This window comes from Amphiura filiformis, chromosome 20 (genome assembly GCF_039555335.1).
Source record: "Amphiura filiformis chromosome 20, Afil_fr2py, whole genome shotgun sequence".
NCBI lineage: Eukaryota > Metazoa > Echinodermata > Ophiuroidea > Amphilepidida > Amphiuridae > Amphiura > Amphiura filiformis.
In genome coordinates, this window is record NC_092647.1 from 8,951,589 (window position 1) to 8,977,252 (window position 25,664).

Here is a 25,664-nt window from a genome sequence, read left to right on the forward strand (position 1 = left end):
TCCACTGACTCCTGTGGCACTTTACGAAATTCCACCCCTGGGGCGGTATAAATGTGAGTGCGGCACAAAATCCTCACACAGAAATTACACCCTAAATCGTGCCATAGCTGAAGTCTGCGTCAGTGTCATCATTCTGCTTGAAGTCTACAGTTGCTTTCTGCTTGAAATCCACGGTGTCTTTCTCAGCTTGAAATCCACGGTGTCTTTCTGCTTGAAATGCACAGTGTCTTTCTGCTTGAAAACCACAGTGTCTTTCTGCTTATTATATTATGTCATCTTACCCAATCCTGCCAGTGATCATCCTGCTGATTGTCGAAGTCTTTTTAGCATTCTTAGGGGTGGTGCAAAAATTACATGTATGTGTACCCCGGGATGGGGAATTAAAATGGGGGGGGGGCAAAGATTTTTTGGTAAGCCAAAAGGGGGGCCGGGGAAAGCATTTTGGCAGGTCGAAAGGGGGAAGTCAAGGGGGGGGCAAGCGATTTTGGCACAGATGTTTTGGGCACCGTTCTATAGTAGGCCTACGCCCTAAACAGATGTAGAAAACATTAGAAACACGTTCAAATATATTTTTTGGCAGCCACCCCAGGGTAGGTTATTGCAGGCCCTTTAGGCCGGTCAGTCAAATTAAATTAATTATCAATGAATCTTCAAAAATTAAAAATTCATGTAGGCCTAGGCCTCCCAAGGTATAGGCATGGTGTTACACCCAAATTGTAAACAGTAAATTGCGCACATTTTGTTGATTTGTAGCTTGAGATTTATACAAAAATGAACACTTAACATTCATGCGCGCGGAGCGTGCACAAATTTTGGAATGTACGTATGCCTTCTCGTACATTTTACCCCGGAATTTTACCCTCTATTTTTTGATCCCCCCTATTAAGGACTGAATTTTTTTTTTATCCCCCTTTTTAGGACCCAAATTTTTTTTGACAACCCCATATTTTCCAATCCCCCACCAAAGTATTTATGAACACTCCCTAAGCTAGAATAGATGTAGATGCTGCCGTGTTTCAAAACAGCCGAAGTTAGGTCAGTAAATTGGGCGATCCTGACTTTTAGACCACCCGAGCTAAAGGTACAAATTGCAAATTTATCATTATTTTTAAAATTTAAAGTTAAACTTTCGCAACAAAGTTAAACATGTTTTCAACTGTGCAAACATAACTTTTATTCCATCGAACAAGCTGAAGTTTTCGCCTAGCGCTTGATGTACGCTCGTTTTGACGGTAATTTACGCTAGCGTAACGGTACCGGTAGCATGCATTTTCAAGCGCGTTTGACATCGTTTTATTGCGTGACGCAATTCTGCATTTATTCAAGATAACGAATTTCTCAAAATACGTGATGTATTTTACCCCGTAATTTCCCTCATTACTCAAAGCCCTGCCCTCTTTCACAATATCTTAGCTTCTTGGATATCATCGGAAACGTAGATTAGGTAGGACCGTAGGTCATTGTAAATTAAGCGTACTGCTAGCCGTCCAGCGCGTATTATTTTGCACACAGTCCAATGCACACGCTTGACGTCGCGCACGTATACACGATGGTTAATTTGTAAAAGGAAATCTGAATAATACTTTAGATTATTTTTACGATGAAAACATGGTTTTTTTAAGCTTCTTAAAAAATTGACTTTATAGCTTGTTAGAAAAATGGGTAAAAATCGTTTTTAGCTTGTTGGATATTTTTGCTTAATAGTTTAAAGCTTGCCTCCTTAGATTAGATAAAACTTTTAGTTTAAGCTTGTTAGACTATTAAACCTTGATGAAATAGCAATATTTGTGCCCTATATCATGATCATGATGATATAGCGCGGGTGGTCTAAAACTAAATCAGGATCGCAATGATCGCCGTAATTAATTGAGTAGCCTAAATCACTCTCATGCTCTTTTACAATCTTCTCTTTTCAAACATGGTCAAAATTGTGCTATACATGCTATACAACAAAAACAAATTCATCTTACGTTACGTTTTGACCCACACAGACAGCTGCAAATGCCGGGTGCACATGCTACAGGCCACCCACATCATGACATGCAATGCATGCACTGCATGCTTAACGCAGTGAATCCGACCCCCGATCCGACCCGAAATCCGAACAGAAAAAAACACAAATTCTAGTAAAATTCGACAAGTTATCACCGTGAAAATTGTTCACGATGTTCTAGGATGCATACTAAACTAAATTCATACCTTTTAATATGTCACGGATACTGGCATCGCCATTCTCAGCTAAGAATTTCTCCATGGTCTTCGCGGCGTACTTCTCTTCATGCACAGCACAAATCGAAAAGAAAGATGGCGTTGAGAAGAATCAGATTGGATCACGTGTACGTATCATGACAATCTGATTGGTGTGAAGTTTGAATCCTTCAAAAGATTTAAATGGTTTCGCGGTTTTGGAGAAAAATTGATCGAAGCCCGCGAAAAATAAGTCTTTAGACTTAATTTATTCTAAGTCTCAACTAAGATTTAAATTTTAAGTCTTTCTCATATACAGTTTATATGAGTAGGTGTGTGGTAGCTGGTACCGTAGGCTTATATCGTGTGGTTAACATGCTAACCTTCAAAAATTAAAAATTCATGTTGGCCTAATGCCTATGCTATTGATTGATTTATTCGTAAATTCCTCCTATGCTAAATAGGCACAAAGTTCAGGAAGGGGAAAAACAACACATGATCTGTCATCCATAAACTATTAATTAAAACTTTTTTCTACATAGTTTTCTCAGTGCAGAAGTCTAGCGACCCCCCCCACCCCATACAGTGGCGTAACTAGGGTTGGTACTGGTAGAAACAAAATGGGTGCCCCCCCACCCCCCCCCCCCCCCAAAAAATATCTTAGACGCGGCGGTAGACGCGGGCAGTGGCATAGCTAGGGGTTTTGGCGCTCAGGGCCAGGGCTAAGGATACATACCGGTACCCCCCCATTCGTAGAGCGGGCGAAACTTTTGGACAAATAAGGCCTCCCTGGGGGCACATCAAACAATTTTGGTGGGTATGCTCCCCCGGAATTTTGAGGTGGTGGGTCTTTGGGAGCTGATGGCGTAGGGGGAAGGTGCAGCATAACGGAACACTTAACTTCGAGGATGCTCTGTGACGTCACCATATGTTCAGTTGAAGTTTGTATTTACCTACCATTAACCAATATAACTTGAATCTTACAATTTCTTTATAAAAATGAAGAAATATTTTCAAAAAAATAAATCCGTTTTGCCCAAAACGGAACCCCCCTATGGGGCAAAACGGCACCCTGGGTGTAAATTTATATCAGTAGTTCCATCGGTAGGCCCTAGGCCTAGTTATATGTAGGCCTATATTCAGTTACAATATTAAGTGGGCCTACCATCTCTTCTTATAGACAGGCCTATAATATGTATGACCAATATTTGATTAGAAAGAAATATTAAGTAGGCCTAGCCATCTCTGTGGAGTAGGCCTAAGTTAACTTTTAATCATTAATTCTATCTGTAGGCCTAGTTTAATATGCCTATGTTTCAGCGAAGTGTTTACCATGCTCGAGTAGGCCCCTAGATAACGCCTACATTTCCTTGAGTGAAGACGTATTATGTCCAATTGGGGCAAAACGGAACCCATCTGTGGGGCAAAACGCCCGGGGCAAAACGGAACCCTGTTCCGTTATGCCCCACACTAGGGTTCCGTTTTGCCCCATACCCGATTTTTTAGGAATATAGGTTGCATGCATAATACATTGAAGCATATAGGCCATGCAGTAGGCCTACATACAGCTCAAAGCTAGTACCTTAGTGTTTACAATAGGCTATACACAATTATTTGGGAATCCGATATTAAGTAAAATTTCAGCGCATTAAACATCTTCATATCTTACGTCAGACAGGTTGTAATTTTTTGACTCGATCTTGCTCGGATGTCAGTAGATTGTTTCGGATCAAATTTGTGTTGTAAATCTGCGTGGCCATACTTGTGTTCCTCAATATAATTTGCATAGACGGCAGTATTGCCGAGGCATATTTTCCCACTTGGGTCCATTTTGCCCCGGGGGTCCGTTATGCCCCACCTTCCCCGGTAAAAGGGGTCTTTCGGAGCTACGAACCGGGCTGTGAACAAGTAAAATGGGACCGGTCTTTTGGAGCTGCGAAAAGTCAAAATCAAGGGTCTTTCTCGGCTTTTTGGTTGAAAATCGCCTGAAAAACAAGAAATGAGGAATGAGGAATTTTTGGGTCTTTTAGAGCTGAAATTATCAAAATCACTGAAGGGTCTTTCGGAGCTATATATTGGTCAAATATAGGGGGTCTTTCGGAGCTGCGGAACCCAAAAAGGGGGGTCTTTCCAATTCCGGGGGAGCATAGGCCTACCCGTATGGTCATTTGTGTTGAGTCCCCCCCCCCCCGAAGGCCTCCCACTATTAAATTGAATAATCACAGTCTTAAAAGGGGCGCAGAATCGATGCTGAATTGGTCAATTTGGCGCCCCCTAAGGGTGGCGCTCAGGGCATGGTTCCCCCTTCCCCCGGCCCCCCTCCCCGTAAGTTCAATAGCGTGACTCCCCGGGATGACTCACATTACGCCACTGGGATGGTAGGCCTATACATGGACGTAGAGTTTGTAAATACATGGTGCTGGACTTGTAAATAATTGTAAATATATATGGTCGAATCCAACGAAAAGTGTACACGGCATGTTCAGGGCCATAACTTAAAAGTATTAATCAATTGGCATTCGCTTTTGTAGTGTGTTTATTCGCCTTGATCATACGCTTCGCGCCATATATAATAAGACCCCTTCTGTGAAAAACTTAGACACAGAGACCCCAAAACATGCTATTTTTACCCATTTTTTTTTTTTATTTCTTAAGGTATTTTTAAAAACATCTAAATCAGTTATGAAAAGAAGTCATTGGATTGAATCTAAATTGATTTCCTGAAAGGTGTGTATTCAAAGATTGCATGTTCAATTTTTCACATATTTGTACATAATTATGAATTTTTTGTGATAATTTTTTGAGTGGTATTTTTTTACATTACCTATACGAATACAATTTTTCATAGCACTAGATATATCTTTAAAAATGGAAATCACTAATAAATGCGCAATTGATACAAGCTTTGATATGTCCAATACTGAAATGCATTGCATTCGTACATCTTTATTATTGTGTTTAGCTGCCAGAAATTCTAAATGGCACAAAGGTAGGTTTGGTAAAAAATATGCATTACCTCCGAATACATGTTAAAAGCTGTGCCATTTCCACAAAGTGAGAGAATAGTAAACAATAGTTACCCAGCAAACACAAAAACGTTTTAAAAACGTTTTAAATAAGTTATATTTTGGCTTTTGGTTTACATAAAAACGTTTTAATAACATTAAAATGTCGGGTTATATAAAGGTCATGAAAACGTTTTAAAACGTTTTGTATGAAAACACACTACAACAATAGTTTTAAAATGTTTTCAAAAATGTTATTGTAAACTATTTTTTCAAACATTTTTTGCCAAATATTTTGTCAACACTTAAATAACATTATGTTAAAATATTTGACACAGAAATGTTCTTAAAATGTTTTTTTAAACGTTTTAATAACATTTAAATGTCGGGTTATATAAAGGTCATGAAAACGTTTTTAAAACGTTACTGCAAATATTTTGGGCAAACATTTTTCGCAAAATATTTTTTCAACCCCAAAATAACATTCTGTTTAGAATGTTTTATATAAAGTTTTCAAAAATGTTTTTGGAATGTTATTAAAACGTTTTTATACCCTTTATATAACCCGACACTTAAACGTCTTCTGTAGAACATTTTTTGTTTGCTGAGCAGCAGATTATCAAAAAATGATTTTTAATGTTATGAAAACGTTTCATACCCTTAATATACCCATTATATAACCCGACATTTAAACGTTTTCTGACAACCTTTTATAACCTTTTGCAGATTATCAAAAAATGATTTTTAATGTTATGAAAACGTTTCATACCCTTAATATACCCATTATATAACCCGACATTTAAACGTTTTCTGACAACCTTTTATAACCTTTTGCGAATGATGTCGAAAACGTTTTGTGTTTGCTGGGTAAGCAATAGGTGCAGGGTAATACACTCTTTATTTCTACCAAGTTTCAATAACCTGCGTTTAAATATTTCTGAGATGTCAACAATAAAAGCAAGTATTCGTAGGTAAATTTCGGTAACCGAATGTTACCTACGAATACACGTTGACATCATGACAGTATTGTGAAACACCGCCATTCATGCCAATGCCATATTGGTACATAACGAAGGCCTGTATGTTTGCCATCAAATCATAGGCCTATGTCAATGAAAGTTGCGAATTCACATACATGCCCACCATGCAAAACTGAATACGGCTTAATTGGTGAAAAATATGTACTGAAATAGACGACGGTCTGCTCATTTGAAAGAAAAATCAGATTCAAAGAAGATTAGAAGGGATAAATACTTGGATTTGTCAGCTGTCATGTGTGCTTCATTTTAAATGTTTACCGACCTTCTGGTTTCTGAGTAATTTGTGTCCAAATTGATTTATTCGAAGGTAACTTTTGACGTTTTCGCTAAGGTTACCTACGAATACCATGGAAAAAAAAACGACTGTTCTCATTGTCTCATGATCTAGACAACACATTGATGGACCCTGGTATAAAGCTAATTGTAGTTGCCATCAAACGAAAGGCCACAAGACGTAACTGACTCCAAGATGGACTTCACAAGTCTGCAATAATGGTTTTAAGCGATTTGTGTGCAATTAAGCAAATTAAAGTCACTTTAGTGCCTTTGTTTCTTACTTCAATCCTCTATCAACCGCTGTGAACCGACATTATTAATACAGGATAGGGTCAATAGTATCAATAAACGAACATAAAGAAAATAATACATTCAAAGTGCTTTATAAAATGAAGTTTTGATTGCGATATCCACCAAAAGTCTTATTCTTACCTACAAATACTGAAATGTTACTTACGAATACAGCATAATACATGACATGTGTGATGAAGTGTCCCTACCAATGGAAATTAATTGTCAAAAACTTTAAGCGGTACCCCAGGACACTATTATTACCCATATACGGATTCATTCAACAATTATTTATTATGTAAAATTGCTGAGTAACTACTTGTTTATCAAAATGAAGTGGTCAAAATCTTGCTAAAAGCATCAACAAATTTTTGATCTAAGGTAATAGCATTTATTCATTTGGACGTACCATCTGAAAGAGATCTAAAACTACCATTTTATTAATTCATTACCATAATAGCAAAATTTAAACCTATAAACTCAATATCCCGCTCAATATAGATATTGTTAAATCGCTCATGTTACCTACGAATACCCGGGTTTATTCACCTTTTCATTGTATAAAGCGTTAGGTGTATGCGTATAATTCCTAATATTCTTGAAAACATATATCATACTCGTTCTTATACAATGTGTAAATTGATTCATACTCATTTGATAAATAAAATACCAGACTTGTAACGAGTCATGACTCGAGACTCGACTTTTCAAAAATGAAATGACTCGACTCGGATTTTCAAATTTTCCCCATAGAGATTGTACAGTGACTCGATCGAGTCATTTGACTCGACTCGACTCGAGATATTGCAAGAAATGACTCGACTCGACCATGAAATGACGTGACTCGTTACAACTCTGTAAAATACAGAAACTGACCTAAACTTCATTTTCAAAAATAAACTAGCATAAATTGACTAAGATCATATTGATCGCGTTATAAAAATAAAAACAAATATTTTCTGGTTGAGTTAGCATTTTCCTGACACCCTGTGGTCTACATTACACGAAAAAAGCGTTAATGGGAATATTCCATTTGTTTTAGGTTGATTAGTATTGCGATAGTGAAAGCATCCTAGTGGTATTCGTAGGTAACGTTGGGTTTTGATATCACATTTACTATCACACGTCCTGGATTTATTTTTCAAGATTAGTAATGGCACTTTTGGTTCCTAAAAGTAATAAGGCCAATATGTCATCAATCAATGGGCAAAAGGAAAAAAATTGTGGAGACATTTTTATTTCGGACTTTTATTTTGGGCCCGTGGACACTTTTGGTTGGATTCGACCATATATGGCATGTATAAAATTCTTGCCGCTCCAATGATTTTACCCATTATCTGGCATTGCCAAATTTTGCATGGATTTATGCACGTGTGGACGTTAGGTCGAGTTGACCTGGGCCAGGTTGTCATAGAGCCGCAGTATCTTTCCCACATGCATGACATGGAAAACACTTGTCAGCTGCAATGGCTTCCAAAACAAAAGTAAATCTTCGGGATTTGATGAAAAAACAGCGCACTGGGAGCAAATCAAGTTCTAAAAGAATAGAATCTCCTCTGGCAAAATATCCTTTGCATATATTTTCATTAAGACTAACAATGGAGTTAAGATAGTTTAGTTTCATACTTAAATTTAACCGTTTCATTACGTTACGTGTTGTGGAGAGTTGAATTCAACAGCCATGACAGCCTTTAGCCTTAGGGTTCATACAATGCACCACTAAATCCGCCTGTGAAGCGGTTTCCGGTAAAAGTTTATCACGACTATCGTCCTAACTTTGCATAAAAATTGTGCAAAATCGGTACAATATTAACAATTTTAGTGTTGCAAATCGTGTTTTGCTAGAACTTGTGAATGTGATCTCTACTAATTTGAACAGAAAACGCAAAAATTTGAGTGATGTTTACGATGATGAGCGCATGAACACACAAGGTCAAAACGCGGTTAGCAGTCGGACGTAAACACGGGAACATCGGGCCTTTTTATATAGCGCTATTTTTCTCAAAAAGTAGACCTAAAATATGGTGTCATTTTCAGATATACATGTATGTTATGCAAAATTTTGTTCTGATTAAGATGATATCAAATATATATTTCAAAGTAAGATGTAACTCGACTTATAGCCTAAAAAGTGACCCCTATTTTGCACGTTAAGTCTATGGAAAGCTATTTTGTGGCATGTACCCTTTAGGGGGCGCAGCACTTGTTCGAGCATATTCTCTAACACGCAATGCTAACTAGCATTGCTGTTAGAGATGGCTTGTATTTCATCCTTGTGCAGAGTCCGATACATAAAATTGTACCGGGCCGTAAACATGCTTCATAGTTCACAAACACACTTCATAAGCGTATCATTATAAGCTTTATTCTATTTCATGTATTACGCCGTACCTTTTTACATTTTCGATACTTACGATCCTAAAAATTCGAAGCAAATATAAGCTGATTTTTGATGACTGCACAGCCGAAGAAAAGATGGCAGAAATTTAGCCTCAACCTGTACGGGCATTTGACGCAGGTAAATATTCATGAATAATGACTGGGAGGTCATAGGCTAACAGATTCTATAGATGAGAGTATCTTAATTATTCTGATTACCACGTGAGCTTACTTGACGTGACCTGACCTTAGATTGCTGCCCTCAGTCAGGCGGCGGATGACATGCATGATAGAGAGAGACGGCAAAACTGCTTAGCCGTATGCACATGATCAGACGGCACTTTCCACACAAGTGCGATGAATTTCGCAGCTGCCGTGATCACTGGTACGCGCCATTCAATTTGCACACTGAGTGATCGGAGCCTAACCAACACGGGCGAATTACGCCAGAGTGACTCTCAACCAGTAAATAATCAAATTTTACAGTATTTAATTAATTTGAAGGTTATTTTTGTAGGGTTCATTATCGAACTCCAACGGTTTCAGCTTGTATTAATATTTATTAACATAGGCCTACTTGTTTGTGATATTTTAAGCGTTTTTAAATTTCAAAATATAAATCCCATCATTACACGGCTGACAAAGCAAATTTACTGAATTTAGAGATTGCACGGCGTTCACCACCTGCATCTCTCTGACCTTTTACTTGAATTACTTCCTGACAAAATGGTGACGCCAGCCCATCTCCGGAAAATATTGCAGCAATTTCTCCAGAAATAGTAATGAAATATTTACCTAAATGCACCTGAAATGACACATAGAACTGAGAATTACGTCAACAACTCGCATAGTAACAAATTGGTAGGTAAAGCTATGTACAAGGAGGTATTTAGGGGGTATTTCAGAATTGCCTATTGTTATTACAATGACATTACGTAACGGTAAGCTTACGTAATTTGTTTACCGACCGATATTCCGGGCAAAGGAACACTATACTAAAATGCAGCAAACCTTTTACGAGCGACTACCGTGATGTTGCAAATTCGGCGCTAACAACGCGTACGGCGCACAGTTCATTCATAAATTTCCACTCTGCAACAATATATCACCTTAGCAGCCAATCAGAGACAAGTGCGTGCAACGCAGTATATACGCGATGTATCCTTACAATACGCGCTCGTCTAAGGTTTTCTGCATTTTAGTATAGCCACGAATGCGAGGGCATCCGTGAGCAAATTCGTGGCTAGTGTTTCTCGAGCAACGCAGCACTAATTCAGTGTCCCATACAAAAATGTAGGATAACGTGTGAATTCGGCCTACTTTAGTGGGGATTTTACATCACCATATTGTACATTTGCATGGACGGACATTTTTTTGCGGGCTCGCTAGGATTCTAGCGAGTAGATAATTTATGTACCTGTATATCGTTAGCATATCAAACGCGGTCAAAAAAAGTTTTTTTGAGGTTTCTGATCGTCACGATGAAACATTTTTTAAAAAACACGACTTTCTCAGTTCGCCCAGCCATTTTGTTTACTCGTTGTTATGGATGTCACAAATTAGTCTCGACCTCACTTGTGCAACGTGGCTGTATCGCGAACACGACTTGATGACAGAAACTGGCTGTAAATGTTTGAGCTGCGCAAAACGTTAAGTGTGTAAATCCCATTGACACACAAAATGGCATAAGCCAGTCTCAGTGTACAAACGGCGTACACAAGACTGGCAAGCGAGTCTAGCCTACTTCAAGCGCCATTTCTGGCGTCCCTGCAATACTTGGCAAAATAAATTTGGCATCAAATTAAAGCCATATTATAACATTTGCTGAGGAAGACGCCCTCACTGAATTTTTAAAATTCCTTTTTTACACGATTAAATTGTACTTTATTAAACCAAATACCCTGCAAAAATCAAGACTCTGGGTGCTGTAGTTTTGTCAAAATCCGAGATTTTGAATAAAACGCGGATTCGCTATTACGATGGAATTATTAGTCGAACGCATACGATGTTCATAACACACAGTACGTACACGGCGTGCGGGACGGTGATATACACAACAAAGGGTCGTACCACAACACAACCGAAGGAGTGGTACGTATTCATTGGCGACATGTGCGCTGGTAGTAAATTCCAATTTTCTTTGCTTTGCCGTAGTTGTTCGCTCAAAAATAAAAGGGATATATCTGACAGTAAAAGCTAACATTTTATGGCAAAGAAATGCTAATTTATTTTGTTTGAAAATGTTATAATATGGCTTTAAAGCTCTGTTTCTCTAGATTCCAAAACTTTTGTTGGCATATATCGATGACCATTGACTTTTTTCGCTATTTTGCGGTGCAAAAAAAAGAGGTAAAAATATACTAAACTCACCGCTCACATTTCAAAATCGGGTTTTCTCTTAATCCGCCACAGAGAATTGCTTTTGAGATCAATTGTCCAGTTTTTTCTGCATGTTATCATTAAAGACACTTGTCGAATTCATATGAGCCGATTTTGAGTGATTTAAAGTGAACATGTCGGTAGATATGGTCGCTAGTCGGAGTAGTACAATCTTGTATTCACTATGGACTATATTAGCCGAATTTCGTTGAACTACATAAAATGCGGAGTGATTTTGTGTTGCGCCCTCTTATAAGGTGTTTAAAAGTTTTCAAAATCCACATTTATTACTCATTAAGTAAACTAGAGAAAATTTGAAGCTCAACACCGAAGAGTTCATGTCTCTGCGACATTCCGTTGAAGAGTAATGATGTTTTAAAATCAGTGCCGAAACGCCGAAAATCAAATATTTCGACTTTTCCTCCAATACGCGAAAGTTTCTACAAAACTCACTAAATTAGTGACAGACGTCAATTTGAGCACGTCTTTGAACCAAGTTTAATTTCTTTTCTAGATTATCAGTGTTGCCATTTTGTTTTGGAAATCATTTATTACCGAGTCTAAAGTATAACCACCCCCCGCTCCAGTGGTAACAATTACGATCTTTTTGCCTAGGCCTACTGAATATTCAGCAAAAATCCATTAAAATCCATGTTTGAGCCTTTTTGAGGATTTTTGAACACATTTCTAGACTTTGCAGGTGCCTACTCGGCCAATAAAGTGTTTTTTCCAGTAATATTTCACGAGGATGACTTTTTGTAATCTTTGTTTATCATCATGAAGCGCATCTCTTATTTTGTGCGAAGAATGTAAAAGGAACGTGTTCATAGTGTGTAAATCCCATTGACACACAAAATGGCATAAGCCAGTCTCAGTGTACAAACGGCGTACACAAGACTGGCAAGCGAGTCTAGCCTACTTCAAGTTCAAGCGCCATTTCTGGCATCCCTGCAATACTTGGCAAAATAAATTTGGTATCAAATTAAAGCTCTGTTTCTCTAGATTCCAAAACTTTTGTCAGCATATATCGATGACCATTGACTTTTTTCGCTATTTTGCGGTGCAAAAAAAAGAGGTAAAAATATACTAAACTCACCACTCACATTTCAAAATCGAGTTTTCTCTTAATCCGCCACAGAGAATTGCTTTTGAGATGAATTGTCCAGTTTTTCTACATGTTATCATTAAAGACACTTGTCGAATTCATATGAGCCGATTTTGAGTGATTTAAAGTGAACATGTCGGTAGATATGGTCGCTACAATCTCATATTCACTATGGACTATATTAGCTGAATTTTGTTGTTACATAAAATGTGGAGTGATTTAGTGTTGCGCCCTCTTTAATATTAGACTTCAGCTGAATTTATACTCGATCGCCGAGCGATTGCGATTAAAACGCTTTTGAAAAGCGATGGGCAATCGCCGAATTTTGCGATGCATCGCTCGTCGCTTTTGCATTTATACTTATCAGTGATCACGGCGATAGCAATAGCAGACGACAATTAAAATATTCTAAATGCCACAAAATACATTTTTAAAACATCAGTTGCTGTCAATAATTATTGCTTTGAATTAATTCATCACCAAAAATTAATAATCGAAAAAGGTAAATTAATTAGCAAAATAATAGATTCAGATGGTTGTAGATATGATTGGTTGAACGACGCATTCACATGTCAAGCGATATCGCTGGGAAGTTGAGATTTCTTCAACTTGCAAAAGCGAGATCGTTTTTGCCTCGGCGATTTGAATCGATTGATCGGCTTGACGCTCTGGAAATGCAAGTAAACATTGAGCATGTGTGAAAATCAATTTTCTGCAAAAGCGATTGAGTATAAATTCAGCTTTATTCCACCAGCCATCTACACTGCGCATGCACTGTGTTACAGTTCAAATTGTGGCGGACCCATGCTTGCAACTTTGGTTAATGCGCCATAGCGCGACTGACTAGCGGCGCCCGTGTACCGCACCGTGTGTACTGCGCCGTTGTGACAAGATCACGCTCTGAAGTTCTAAAAACAACAAACTCGGTCTTGGACACAACTGCACAGTCTCCGTGAAAGTATGCAACCTACTTAATATTCATGTGCAACCTGAATCTGATTGCAAAAGTCCGCCACTTTTTTCCATGTAGTTTTCTCAGTCGTCAATCCAGAAGGTTGACGAATGAGGGCAGCAGTCTACTTTTTATTATATCCTTCATTAATATATTCTCGTTCGTTAATTGGTTAAACGAGTATCATGTGACCAAAAATAGTTTTGCTATTTTGCAAACTTGTTAACAAGCCGATTGATGAGGGAACGGATACTATTCAAAGTACTATCTCCGGGAAATAGTTTTACTATCTCCCTCTGAGCGCGTCCCGGAGCGCGTGATGACCTCACCGCGTCGCAGTTACTAGTGGTCAATGCAACTCGCCACATACGCTGGATATCAGTACCGCTCCGGGGTATTAATGTGTAGCAATTCGCTTTGTCTTATGGCACACACAATTAAGCAGCACAGACATGAGAGAAGTGCAGCTAAAATACGGCGGTTTAATGGCATAATCTGAGTTACATCAGGATCAGTATCTTAATATTGATGGTGAAATAACAGGGAACATGTTAACATGGTTACTCGTTTCACGGCGGTATTGTGGAGGTTGTCACACATTTTCACGGTAAGCTTTAGCCACTCAACTGTGTGCGTGCTTTGTGCATTCAATCAAAACAAAGCAAGGCCGGCGTAGCCTTGACTAGGCCTAGCCTACATTTATGCCTATGCCTTGTGTTTAATGAACAAAGAATATATTAATGAAGGATATAAAACAAATATTTACTGCTCTGAATTCGGGATCTGGTGGAATCTATTGGTCCCCTCGGTGAACTGGAGACCGTGAGCCTACTATTTTCCCTCGACCTGGCGGTCTCGGGAAAATAGTAGGCTCACGGTCTCAAGTTCACCTCGGGGACCAATAGATTCCACCAGATCCCTCATGAGCAGTAAATATTTGTATAATATACACAATGCATGTGCATATTACTACATGTAGCTCGAGATACTCTACCAAAAATACAGGTTTAAATTTTACTATCTTACATTATCCTGCTGTATTTCAGCAAATTTTCTATTCTATATTGTTTGGTAATAAATGTCTTTTGCCAATAGTACAAAAAAATATATGTTTAAAGTTGTAATTTTGTGTTTTTGATCGCAAAGATCTGATATTTTTATTCCGGATTCGAATTCTAAACCCTTCGCAAGGGTACAGAATTCGGCAGAACTTTGACTATATTGCCTTTTTGAACACTAAAATGCATTCGATCCGTAATTTTGTTTCAACCGAGTCTTAAATTAGCAAGCACAATAAAGTTGGTACCATTTTTATATGTACATTGATGATTTTTTTTTCAAATTTCTGACCTGCGCAAATCGTTAAGTGTGTATTTCCCATTGACATCCAAAATGGCGTAAGCCAGTCCTTAATATACATAGACGTATATGGTCATGTTTTTTATACTGGGACCCTAAAAAAGGTGGTGCTGTCACATTTTGCTAAATCATTTTGTCTACTTATTCCTATATTTTTGCTAAAATTCATCATGAACAAATGGTTTTGGTCTTATTTTGAAGATAAATTATTAATCTAATGAATTAATAACATATACAATTAAACAAATGCATTAATTAATTACAACAGCTTAATTAAGTTAATTAGTCAGGGGTGGTGCCGGAAGTGGAGGAGCCGGAAGTGGAGGAGCTCTATGTAATTCCAATGGGAAGTTGATGTTCATTAATAAAATTTATGCAGTTTGTTGCCTAGTAGAAGTAAAAATGCATTTGCATAATGTTAATCTTATTTTGTAACTTTCTAGTCTTAGTAAACTTTCTAATAAACTTAGTAATTAAGGATTTAACAAGCTTTTAATTAATGCTGTGGAATGTGGGTCATACAATACAGTGGGCTTTATTTTTGCATGCATGCATATGAAATAAATTTCAATATTGTTTTATCTTTGAATTATAAAATAAATCTTTTCAAAGGAGATTATTACAGTCAAAGGATTTAATCTGATGACATATTGATCTCTGGTTACTGTTAAATACATGTAGTTTATTGATGTAGGCTAATTGTGCATGTTCATAGGCCTACATGTACAATTTGTACATGTACCTTTGTTACTAATTATTCACTCTATATTGATTTTTGAAAAAACCCTATATAGGAATTGGATATTTAAATTTGATATTATAGCAATTCTGTAAACTATGTTGAATATATTTTCCAAATTTAATGGCACTTAGGGAAATTTTACATAAATTAAAAATTTTAATTTACACCTTTTTTCACACCCTGTATAACACAATGGGTTTAACAAATATAGTGCAAACTATATATTTAATGAAAGGACTAACTGTGTACATTCCAAATATCAAGTTCATTTTCCAATTTAATATACTATGTAGAAATATTGGAGTGGTAAAGAAATTTAATTTTTTCGGTATTTTTCAATGGAATCACCCTGTATATTTTTTGGTACACCCTGTATATCCACTCAAACTTCACAGATTTGCAATCGTGACAATATATGCTTTCTAAAAATGTATACTTTTACTAGTTTGGGTGAAAACTTTTTGAAATATAATCAGAAATACAAAAAAGGAGTTGATTTTTGACAAATTGCAAGATGTGACACAATTGGGTCCCACCTCAAAAAACATGACCATATAGGACTGGCAAGCGAGTCTAGACGTTTCCCCTACACCAGTACATACTAGACTCACTTGCCAGTCCTATATACCTTGCCAGTCCTATAGACTCACTTGCCAGTCCTATGTATATTTAGGACTGGCTTACGCCATTGTGGATGTCAATGGGAAATAAGCCGGTTCACAATTTCAGATTTCGGCATACTTGCAATGCATTATGGGAAAAAAATTGGAGATAAATACGAGGAGGCTACTGTACATTTCCAATGCAGTGAACTGTGCCATTTGCATAAAAACATCTTGTACTGCAATTTTGCCAATTATTTTGTCTTTATTTCTTCATGATATTGTAACGGCGATCCAAGGACCCCCGTATTTTTTTAAGCTTTTCTATTTCGTATTTTTATTTGGTTTGTTTCCACCTTCATGATTAATTTTCCCTGCCAAATTTCAGCTCACCTTTTAATTAAATATCTCATTCAAAGTCCCCTATCCTTTATTTTTCCATTTTAGTAGTATTTTTGCCTTCAGAACTCAAATTAAAACTATATAAATTCTTCCAATGTCCCGCTATGAAGATCGCCATTTTTGTTATGCACACCGCGAGAATACTGCCAGCTGAAACGAAACTCCCAGTAGACCTAAAATATTGAAAAGCTTCCTGCATTATTCCATGATTACCGTCGGCAGCGTTCAGCATATTTTGATTAGTTTATCTTTTATTTCACCCTTTATTTTAGATTTGCTTTTGCGTGGTTGCTTTGTAGGCGCGTCACGGGACTCAAAAACATGCGTCTGGCGTAGCTTATCGCCACAAATCGCTACGACCCAAATTTGCTTGCGCGATTGAGGAAAGAATACGCGGACGGACGGTAATGTTTGGAACATGCAAAAAAAGTTCTAAAACATTCACTTTTTGCTTTGGGACCAAAGGAGATAGTCGCATTTTATTACATACGGAGAATTCAACTTGGTTTGACCATCGGATCGATAATTTTAGGTATGATCGGTTAATTTTTAATTAACCTAAACCCCTTGGTGGGAATTCCCACCAAGGTGGTCATTTTGCTATTTTTATAATGGCAAAATGGATTATTTTATTTTAACCGGTGATCGGATCGTCATCTCGTATTTTTGAAATTGTTTTGCTAATTAATAAGCAACTCTCATTTATTTTAATTAACTCAACTTTCGGCTTGATCGTCAGCCAAGCGATTGGCTGTTTATGATGATCACAATTTTAAGCTTCCATAAAATACTGAGATGAAATGCCATCACCGGTAGTATTATTTTTTATGTCCCTTCCTATGCTTAGATTTTGCATCCATGATATATTATTAATGTAAAATAGGTCTTTTAATGAACATGCATGCAATTAATTAACATTGCCGTATTTTTGTGTTAGAAACTCCGTCAGATGACCTTCGGCCAAGTTTGTATTGCATGCATGCTTAAGGTGAAAGCACCTATATTTAATCACTTTAAGGTGATGATTCCCAAAAATTCTTAGTTTCAAAATTATATTCTAAAATGTGCACTTTGGATTCATTCCCATTTTGTAGGACTATGGATTCGCGTTTGGACTTTTATATTTTGGATTCCAACTTTGGATAAATTTAGATTCATTCCCAATTGGTAAATAGATTTCTGATTATCGGCATTAAAAAGTAGGCCTGGATTTTCGGCAAGAAATCACTTTTAATTTGCTGTAAAAATTTAGTTCCAAATTTCTGTGAGTACAGAAATTTCTTTGTATATTTTAAACCCTTGGGATTTATGTAAAGGAGTAATTCTTGTATTTTATTGCTACTCTTCTCAGTCACAATTCAAGACTTTCTTAAACAAGAAATTCCCTTAAAAGGAGCCTGGGTTGAAATCCTGATTAAATATTTATAGGCTCAACTTCTCCATTTATATTTCATGTCACACTCTCATCAATATTTGTATTTACCATTTTTAAATATATACGCCTTATAATATAACAAATCTACGACAATCAAACTTCAATTTGTATTTCAGTTGTCATTTTATTTTACCATTTCAAAGTCTCAGTCTGAATTATTGTTTATTAATATATGAAATGAATGATGATGATTTTGAGGTCGAAGTTTTCCAATCATTTCATTTACCGTTTACATACGTAAATGGTTGATTTTATATGAGAGATTATGCGACTTGACATCCAATCATCATCACGCATGGATGATCTTCCTGTTCCCAATTTATAGGCCTTTCTTTCATGACGTCCTTATCATTTTATTTGATCATTAGAAATATGTCCTTTTATTTGCTCTTCAGTTTAGATATTAAACAGTCCTTCAGAGTCTTTATTCTCCATCTTCATATTATGATATGTGCAGCGCCCTCGTGAGGCTCGCGTCATCCTTGCAATGGTGTCAGAAGTGGGATCCTTTTTCTCTTTTTATTAGGAAAATAACCCCGTCAAGTGATGAATAGCGAAGAGGGAGCACATTCCCTGAGTTCCGGAAGACTCATCGGCAGCCGAACAGATCATGCACCTGTAGAAAATGAGAATAAAAGAGACGAATTAGAAAGCGAATTAACAGAGAGTCAAAATAACAGTGATACTCAGGTAATTGGGGCTAATGACTGTGTAATTGAGACTTCGTTCGGATCGTCAAGTGGTTCAGTCAGACCTAGACCCAGACCCCAAGGACTTCCACTTGTTGAAAATCACCCAGAAAATGATAACACCCTTTTGTTGATGCAAATATGGAAAATGCCGGTGAAAATAAAGAACAAGTTGAAATGCATCAAGTGGTTACAGAAATTGCCACAGTCCGAGAAAGCATGTCATCCATAATTCATGACATGCATGAAATCAAGGATTCAATTGCACAGCATAAGTTCTCAGTAAAACCACCCACCTATGATGGAACCACCACCTGGTCCGATTTTCTGATCCAATTTGAAATGACTTGCAAACTCAACAACTGGAATTCCAATGAGAAATTGCTTTGGCTTGGTCATAGTCTTAAGGGGGTAGCCCTAGAAGTCCTTGGTTATGTTAATGAACAAACGCTTCAAAGTTTTGATGACTTGGTAAAAGTCCTGACAGCACGATTTGGTGACCAGGGACAAGAAGATTTATTCCGAGTTTTGTTACGCAATCGGGCTCAGCAACCTGGAGAAACGTACCCACAATTGGCCCACGAATTTAGGCGATTGGTGAAAGCGCTCATCCTGCCGCTACGTATAAAATGCAAGAACGCATAGCTCAAGACTACTTCATTGATGCTATTACTTGTGCCAATGTGCGGGAATGGGTGTGTTTTAAGGAACCATCCTCCCTTGATGAAGCAGTGCGAATTGCAATTAAAGTGGAAGCCCGGAAATTCCCTCAAAATTCATTCCACTACCAAAGCACAGGAGTCCGAGCCATTAACTCCAAATCTCTAGGAAAACATCAATATTAGAGACCAACAAATTGCAAAAGACTCTGACAGATATCCAATCAGGAGTGAAAAGTATAAAAATCAAATGGTCAATAAGAAAAGAATGAGAAATGACCAAGACCAACGAGACAAGATAATTTGCTTCTGGTGTGATCAACCAGGGCACAAGAAAATTAATTGTCCTAGATTTGCCGAACAAGTCAGAGAGAAAATGAATATGGGAAATTCCCGAAACCAAGCCTTCAATAATGTCCCAAAGCTTAATCATTATCAGCGTCGGTATTATCAGTTGAATTAGAACAGTTTAAATTTGGGCTAGAGTAAAGAAACCATGGAACACAAATAGCCATATGAAAATCAACTCTGTTGATTTAGAATTAGAAAGATAGAAAATATGGTAGGAAAGAAGTTCACTTGCCCTTTAAATTTTATTCATTTTTGTAAACTCCTTCTCAGAAATCCAAAGTGCACAAGCCCCATATACTCATGGATGTCAAAACTAAGTATTTATTTTTTTGGTCCTGAATCGCACAATGTGTATAGTTGCAGTAAAAAGTAATACAAATGGTTCACATAGCTCATAGGTTAAAATATATTCAAGAAAAGATTTTTGAAAAATTTGGTTAAAACATGTGTAATACATGTATGTGTGGTCCCGTAATAGAGGGATAATTTAGGCAGTTAAACTTAAAGGAGACTGCATATGGAAATCCATTTTAGGCTATTCAGTATTTAAAATAAGGATACGATCCATGGAATGAGGTACTTAAAATATATGGATGTATATGGGGTGACTTGTCTTTGTTTGTTTTGTTTATTTTTTTGTGACAATGTGTTGCACAAGCTGTCTACCAGCGCTGGTCGCTGGGATATAAAACCGCTAATATTATTACCTGAGGAGTGTCACAGACGGCCGTTGTGGCAGCTCCCCAATACCTGTAATAATAGGAGGCCAGTGTAATTGAGGCCAGAAAGAAAAATCACCAGGAAGTCAGGTAATACTATTAATGGCTAGGTTGCTGCAAAATGTTGTTAATTGCGTGCGCTATAATGCGAGAATTGTATTCAGAGACATCTGAAGGACATAGCAGAGCACTATTAAATGTTTTCAAATGTGATTAATCGGGTGCGCTATAATGCGAGAATTGTATTCAGAGACAAAAATCTGAAGGACATAGCAGAGCACTATTAAATGTTTTAAAAAAAGGTGATTAATCGGGTGCGCTATAATGCGAGAATTGTATCCAGAAACTGGAGGACATAGCAGAGCACTTATGGTTTTAAAAATATGTTAATTAGAGGCGTTATAATGCGAGGATTGTATCCAGAAATAAAAATCTGGAAAACATAGCAGAGCACTATTAAATGTTTTTAAAAAGGGTATTAATCGGGTGCGCTATAATGCGAGGACTGTATTCAGAAACAAAAATTTGGAATACATAGCAGAGCACTTATGTTTTTAAAGATATGATTAATTGGGTACGTTATAATGCGAGGATTGTGTTCAGAGACATAGCAGAGTACTCATGATGTTGTCACATATTTTTTTAGGTATATATCCAGAAAGCGAAGTATGGATATCTTAGGCCGTCCAGAATGTGGAAGTATGGACACATATTTTTTTTAGGTATATATCCAGAAAGCGAAGTATGGATATCTTAGGCCGTCCAGAATGTGATAGTATGGACACATATTTTTTTTAGGTATATATCCAGAAAGCGACTTATGGATATCTTAGTCCGTCTAGAATGTGATAGTATGGACACATTTTTTTTTAGGTATATATCCAGAAAGCGAAGTATGGATATCTTAGGCCGTCCAGAATGTGGAAGTATGGACACATATTTTTTAGGTATTATCCAGAAAGCGAAGTATGGATTATTATTAGGCCGTATTATCCAGGGAATGGATATACATTTTTTTAGGAATAAATCCAGAGTATGGATTATTAGGCCGTATTATCCAGGGAATGGATATACATTTTTTTTTAGGAATAAATCCAGAGTATGGATTATTAGGCCGTATTATCCAGGGAATGGATATACATTTTTTGTTGAAATTATCCACAGTATGGATGGATGCTTTAGGTTCATTCAATGCGAATGACAAAAGCAATTCAATTAATAAATATTGTGCATGAGAGATCATTTTACTAGTGGATTATTTCCATATTTGGGGTCCTATAAGAGATATAAAACTGTGGACCAAGGGAGGAACTTTTGAGTCAAAATTATGGTTTTATTTTTTTTTGATAAGAGCTATGTGAATTGTTTAGTATTACGAATTGTCTGCAAAGTGCCTTTCATGCCCCTGTCCAAAAAAAAAAAAAAAAAAAAAAAAAAAAAAATATGTAGCCCTAAACCCTATTTTTATTTCTGTTCTCATGTTGGTATACTTGCTACAAGGCATTACACGGATTGGTTGTAGATCCCTTGATCTCAGGACTGGTTGGTGCGACGGTGTCTTACCTGTGTCCCACATGGTTTCAGAATATGCACCTAGCATTTTTATTAAATGGTGCAAGATTTGACTCAATCAAATTGTCGCTCATGCAACTGGGTTGCATGAGCTACGGAACAGTCAAATCAATGAATATTTACAGTACTGGAAAGATCAACTGAATTTAAATAGTCAGTCATGAAATTGGTTGCATGAGAAATGGAATAGTTGATGTATCAGCACGGTAGCTAAGAAGAAAAACCTTGATTTAATCAAGGTGGTGATCCAGATCGCCCAGTTCATGTAGTCCTGCCCTAGCATTTAGTAAAATTGAGGTAAATTTTCTACTTACCTCTAGCCCCACATGTGCAGAGCCCCTGCTGTGTACCCGCAGCAGTATAGGAAGTCACTCGTCCCCAGTGGCTAAGTACCCTAAAAGAACAAAAAGAGAAAAGATACTATTTATTGCACATGTTTCATGAAGTGAGAAAGCCCCCCAAAAAAAAAAAAGGGAAAAAATCCTGGCCTCTTTTTCTCACCATCCAGGTGAAAAGCCATTCATCGCTTTGGGCCTTGGGCAGTACAAGATTGCAATGACCAAGCACTCATCATGACGATGTTGGCCAATGACATCTCGCCATCCAGCGAAGGACAAGCCACCCATCAAGTGACGAGAGACGGTTCTTTTGGTAGTGAGTTGGCAGCAAACTCAAGTCACCAAGTGAAACGCCAGACTAAGTACTACCACTACCAGTCACCGACTCGGGAGCGACGCGACTGTCATCCAACCAAGTCCGGAATAGCCAGTAAAGGACAAGCAAGCAGCGAGGGACAAGTCGTTTGATGACGAATCAATGGCAACTCAAGTTTACAGAGTTAGAGTGAAGCACCCTACTACATGTACTAACAGTCACTGACTGTCATCCAAGTCCAGAATGACCAGTGGAGGACAAGCAAGCGCCGAAGGACAAGTCGTTTGATGGTAAATCAGCAGCAAGCAAAATTCTATAGACTGAAGCAGCTTACCAGTCACCGACCACCATCAAAGACAGAGTAGATGAAAGGATCAAGAAATCAAGGCAACTTTGCTGAATGCGATCATTTTTTTAAATTTTTGTTTACTTTGTCGATTTCAAAATGCTCCTAAAATTGACAAGTGACTCTGGTTTATTACATTTGATTTTAAAATCCTAATTAATGAGAATTTCAATCATTAATAAGAATAATGTTTTGGTGAGATGTTTTCTTAGAAGCCATTTAATTCGAAGTTCTAAATTATCCAAATTCTTTATAAATTTAATTGCAAAATAGTCAAAATTCAACAACAGCTGTGTACGTGTACATGTGTATACTGGCTGTAGTTTTTGTTATTGGAATGTTGTTGTACAAAAATGATGAATGTTTTTTTATTATGTGCTAAACATGGTTCAGAAATTTAAAACGTGGAATTAATTTTAAATTGCATCCTTACCTCTATTTCATTAGCAATGGCACTGCCACTGATGCAATCTCAAAGTTGCGTTGCATGGCAGGTGATGTACACAGTACAGTCGAATCTTCATGTCATGATCTTGGATTTTTGTAGACGATCACCTTTGACTTTTGTAGTCCCACATGTGTTGCAAAATAGATGTAACGTAGTCTGGATGTTGGTTTCCATACTGCCATGTTCCCATATTTATGCAAAATTTATTAATTCATGATATATTTAATGTTGAATTATTTTGGAAAGCCAAAAACATGCGAGAATGATTAGCGTTGATGTTTACTGTTGAGTGTTGACATTCACACAGACGATGACACATTACGAAGTGTTGCTAGATTCTTTCTTGCAAACAAGAAATGTCTTTAAAAAAGACAACGCAGTGATTAAAGGAAATATACTGAATTTGCAAAACAAACAAACCAAAGTAGGCCTATCTAGTGCAAGTTCAAGAAATTTTATGTACATATATTTTGAAATGTTTGTTTTGGTCAAATTATAAAAGAAAAATGGGGAAAAGAAAGAGTTTTCTCGCTAGACATTTTAGAGATTTTTTTATTCTCAAAAGCAGGCAAAAATCAACGAAGTTTAAAATATGACGACAAAATGACGTCACTACTTTTGGGGCCCGATTCTTCTTTTTATTGTAATCAGCTGTTCATATGTAAACAAAGATCAGCTGATCGTGTCAACACTTTGTATCAACAATGCAAATATCAATATGGTGTTCATCTGAGTTCATTATATTGTCGTAAACAGGTTAGAACATGTGCATATGATTATTATTTATGTCTTATGTTTTGTAGGACCATGCTGAGGAGTTTCATGATCGAAACAGTTTTTCTGAGCTGGGGTGTTGTAACGGCGATCCAAGGACCCCGTATTTTTTAAGCTTTTCTATTTCGTATTTTTATTTGGTTTGTTTCCACCTTCGCGATTAATTTTCCCTGCCAAATTTCAGCTCACCTTTTAATTAAATATCTCATTCAAAGTCCCCTATCCTTTATTTTTCCATTTTAGTAGTATTTTTGCCTTCAGAACTCAAATTAAAACTATATAAATTCTTCCAATGTCCCGCTATGAAGATCGCCATTTTGTTATGCACACCGCGAGAATACTGCCAGCTGAAACGAAACTCCCAGTAGACCTAAAATATTGAAAAGCTTCCTGCATTATTCCATGATTACCGTCGGCAGCGTTCAGCATATTTTGATTAGTTTATCTTTTATTTCACCCTTTATTTTAGATTTGCTTTTATGCGTGGTTGCTTTGTAGGCGGCGTCACGGGACTCAAAAACATGCGTGACGCGTAGCTATCGCCACAAATCATGCGACCCAAATTTGCTTGCGCGATAGAGGAAAGAATACGTGGACGGACGGTAATGTTTGGAAAATGCAAAAAAAAGTTCTAAAACATTCACTTTTTGCTTTGGGACCAAAGGAGATAGTCGCATTTTATTACATACGGAGAATTCAACTTGGTTTGACCATCGGATCGATAATTTTAGGTATGATCGGTTAATTTTTTAATTAACCTAAACCCCTTGGTGGGAATTCCCACCAAGGTGGTCATTTTGCTATTTTTATAATGGCAAAATGGATTATTTTTATTTTTAACCGGTGATCGGATCGTCATCTCGTATTTTTGAAATTGTTTTGCTAATTAATAAGCAACTCTCATTTATTTTAATTAACTCAACTTTCGGCTTGATCGTCGCCGGCGATTGGCTGTTTATGATGATCACAATTTTAAGCTTCCATAAAATACGAGATGAAATGCCATCACCGGTAGTATTATTTTTTATGTCCCTTCCTATGCTTAGATTTTGCATCCATGATATATTATTAATGTAAAATAGGTCTTTTAATGAACATGCATGCAATTAATTAACATTGCCGTATTTTTGTGTTAGAAACTCCGTCAGATGACCTTCGGCCAAGTTTGTATTGCATGCATGCTTAAGGTGAAAGCACCTATATTTAATCACTTTAAGGTGATGATTCCCAAAAATTCTTAGTTTCAAAATTATATTCTAAAATGTGCACTTTGGATTCATTCCCATTTTGTAGGACTA

At 37.1% G+C, this 25,664-nt stretch overlaps 1 protein-coding gene and 1 long non-coding RNA gene across 2 annotated transcripts in view; one reads left to right on the top strand and one right to left on the bottom strand.

Moving 5' to 3' along the window:
* The first annotated feature begins 8,244 nt into the window (after nt 1-8,244).
* Nucleotides 8,245-25,664, top strand: part of LOC140141816 (zinc finger protein 830-like) — a 39,792-nt gene continuing 22,372 nt past the window's right edge. The window contains exon 1 of the mRNA XM_072163682.1: nt 8,245-8,363. Within this exon, the coding sequence (XP_072019783.1) occupies nt 8,266-8,363 (98 nt within the window). The 5' untranslated portion in view covers nt 8,245-8,265. The remainder of the gene's footprint in view (nt 8,364-25,664) is intronic.
* LOC140141817 (uncharacterized) lies at nt 18,472-23,717 on the bottom strand. Its single transcript, XR_011857461.1, has 3 exons — nt 23,578-23,717; nt 22,459-22,538; nt 18,472-18,770 (listed from the first exon to the last, which is right to left on the bottom strand). It is a non-coding gene; the product is annotated as an uncharacterized lncRNA (long non-coding RNA).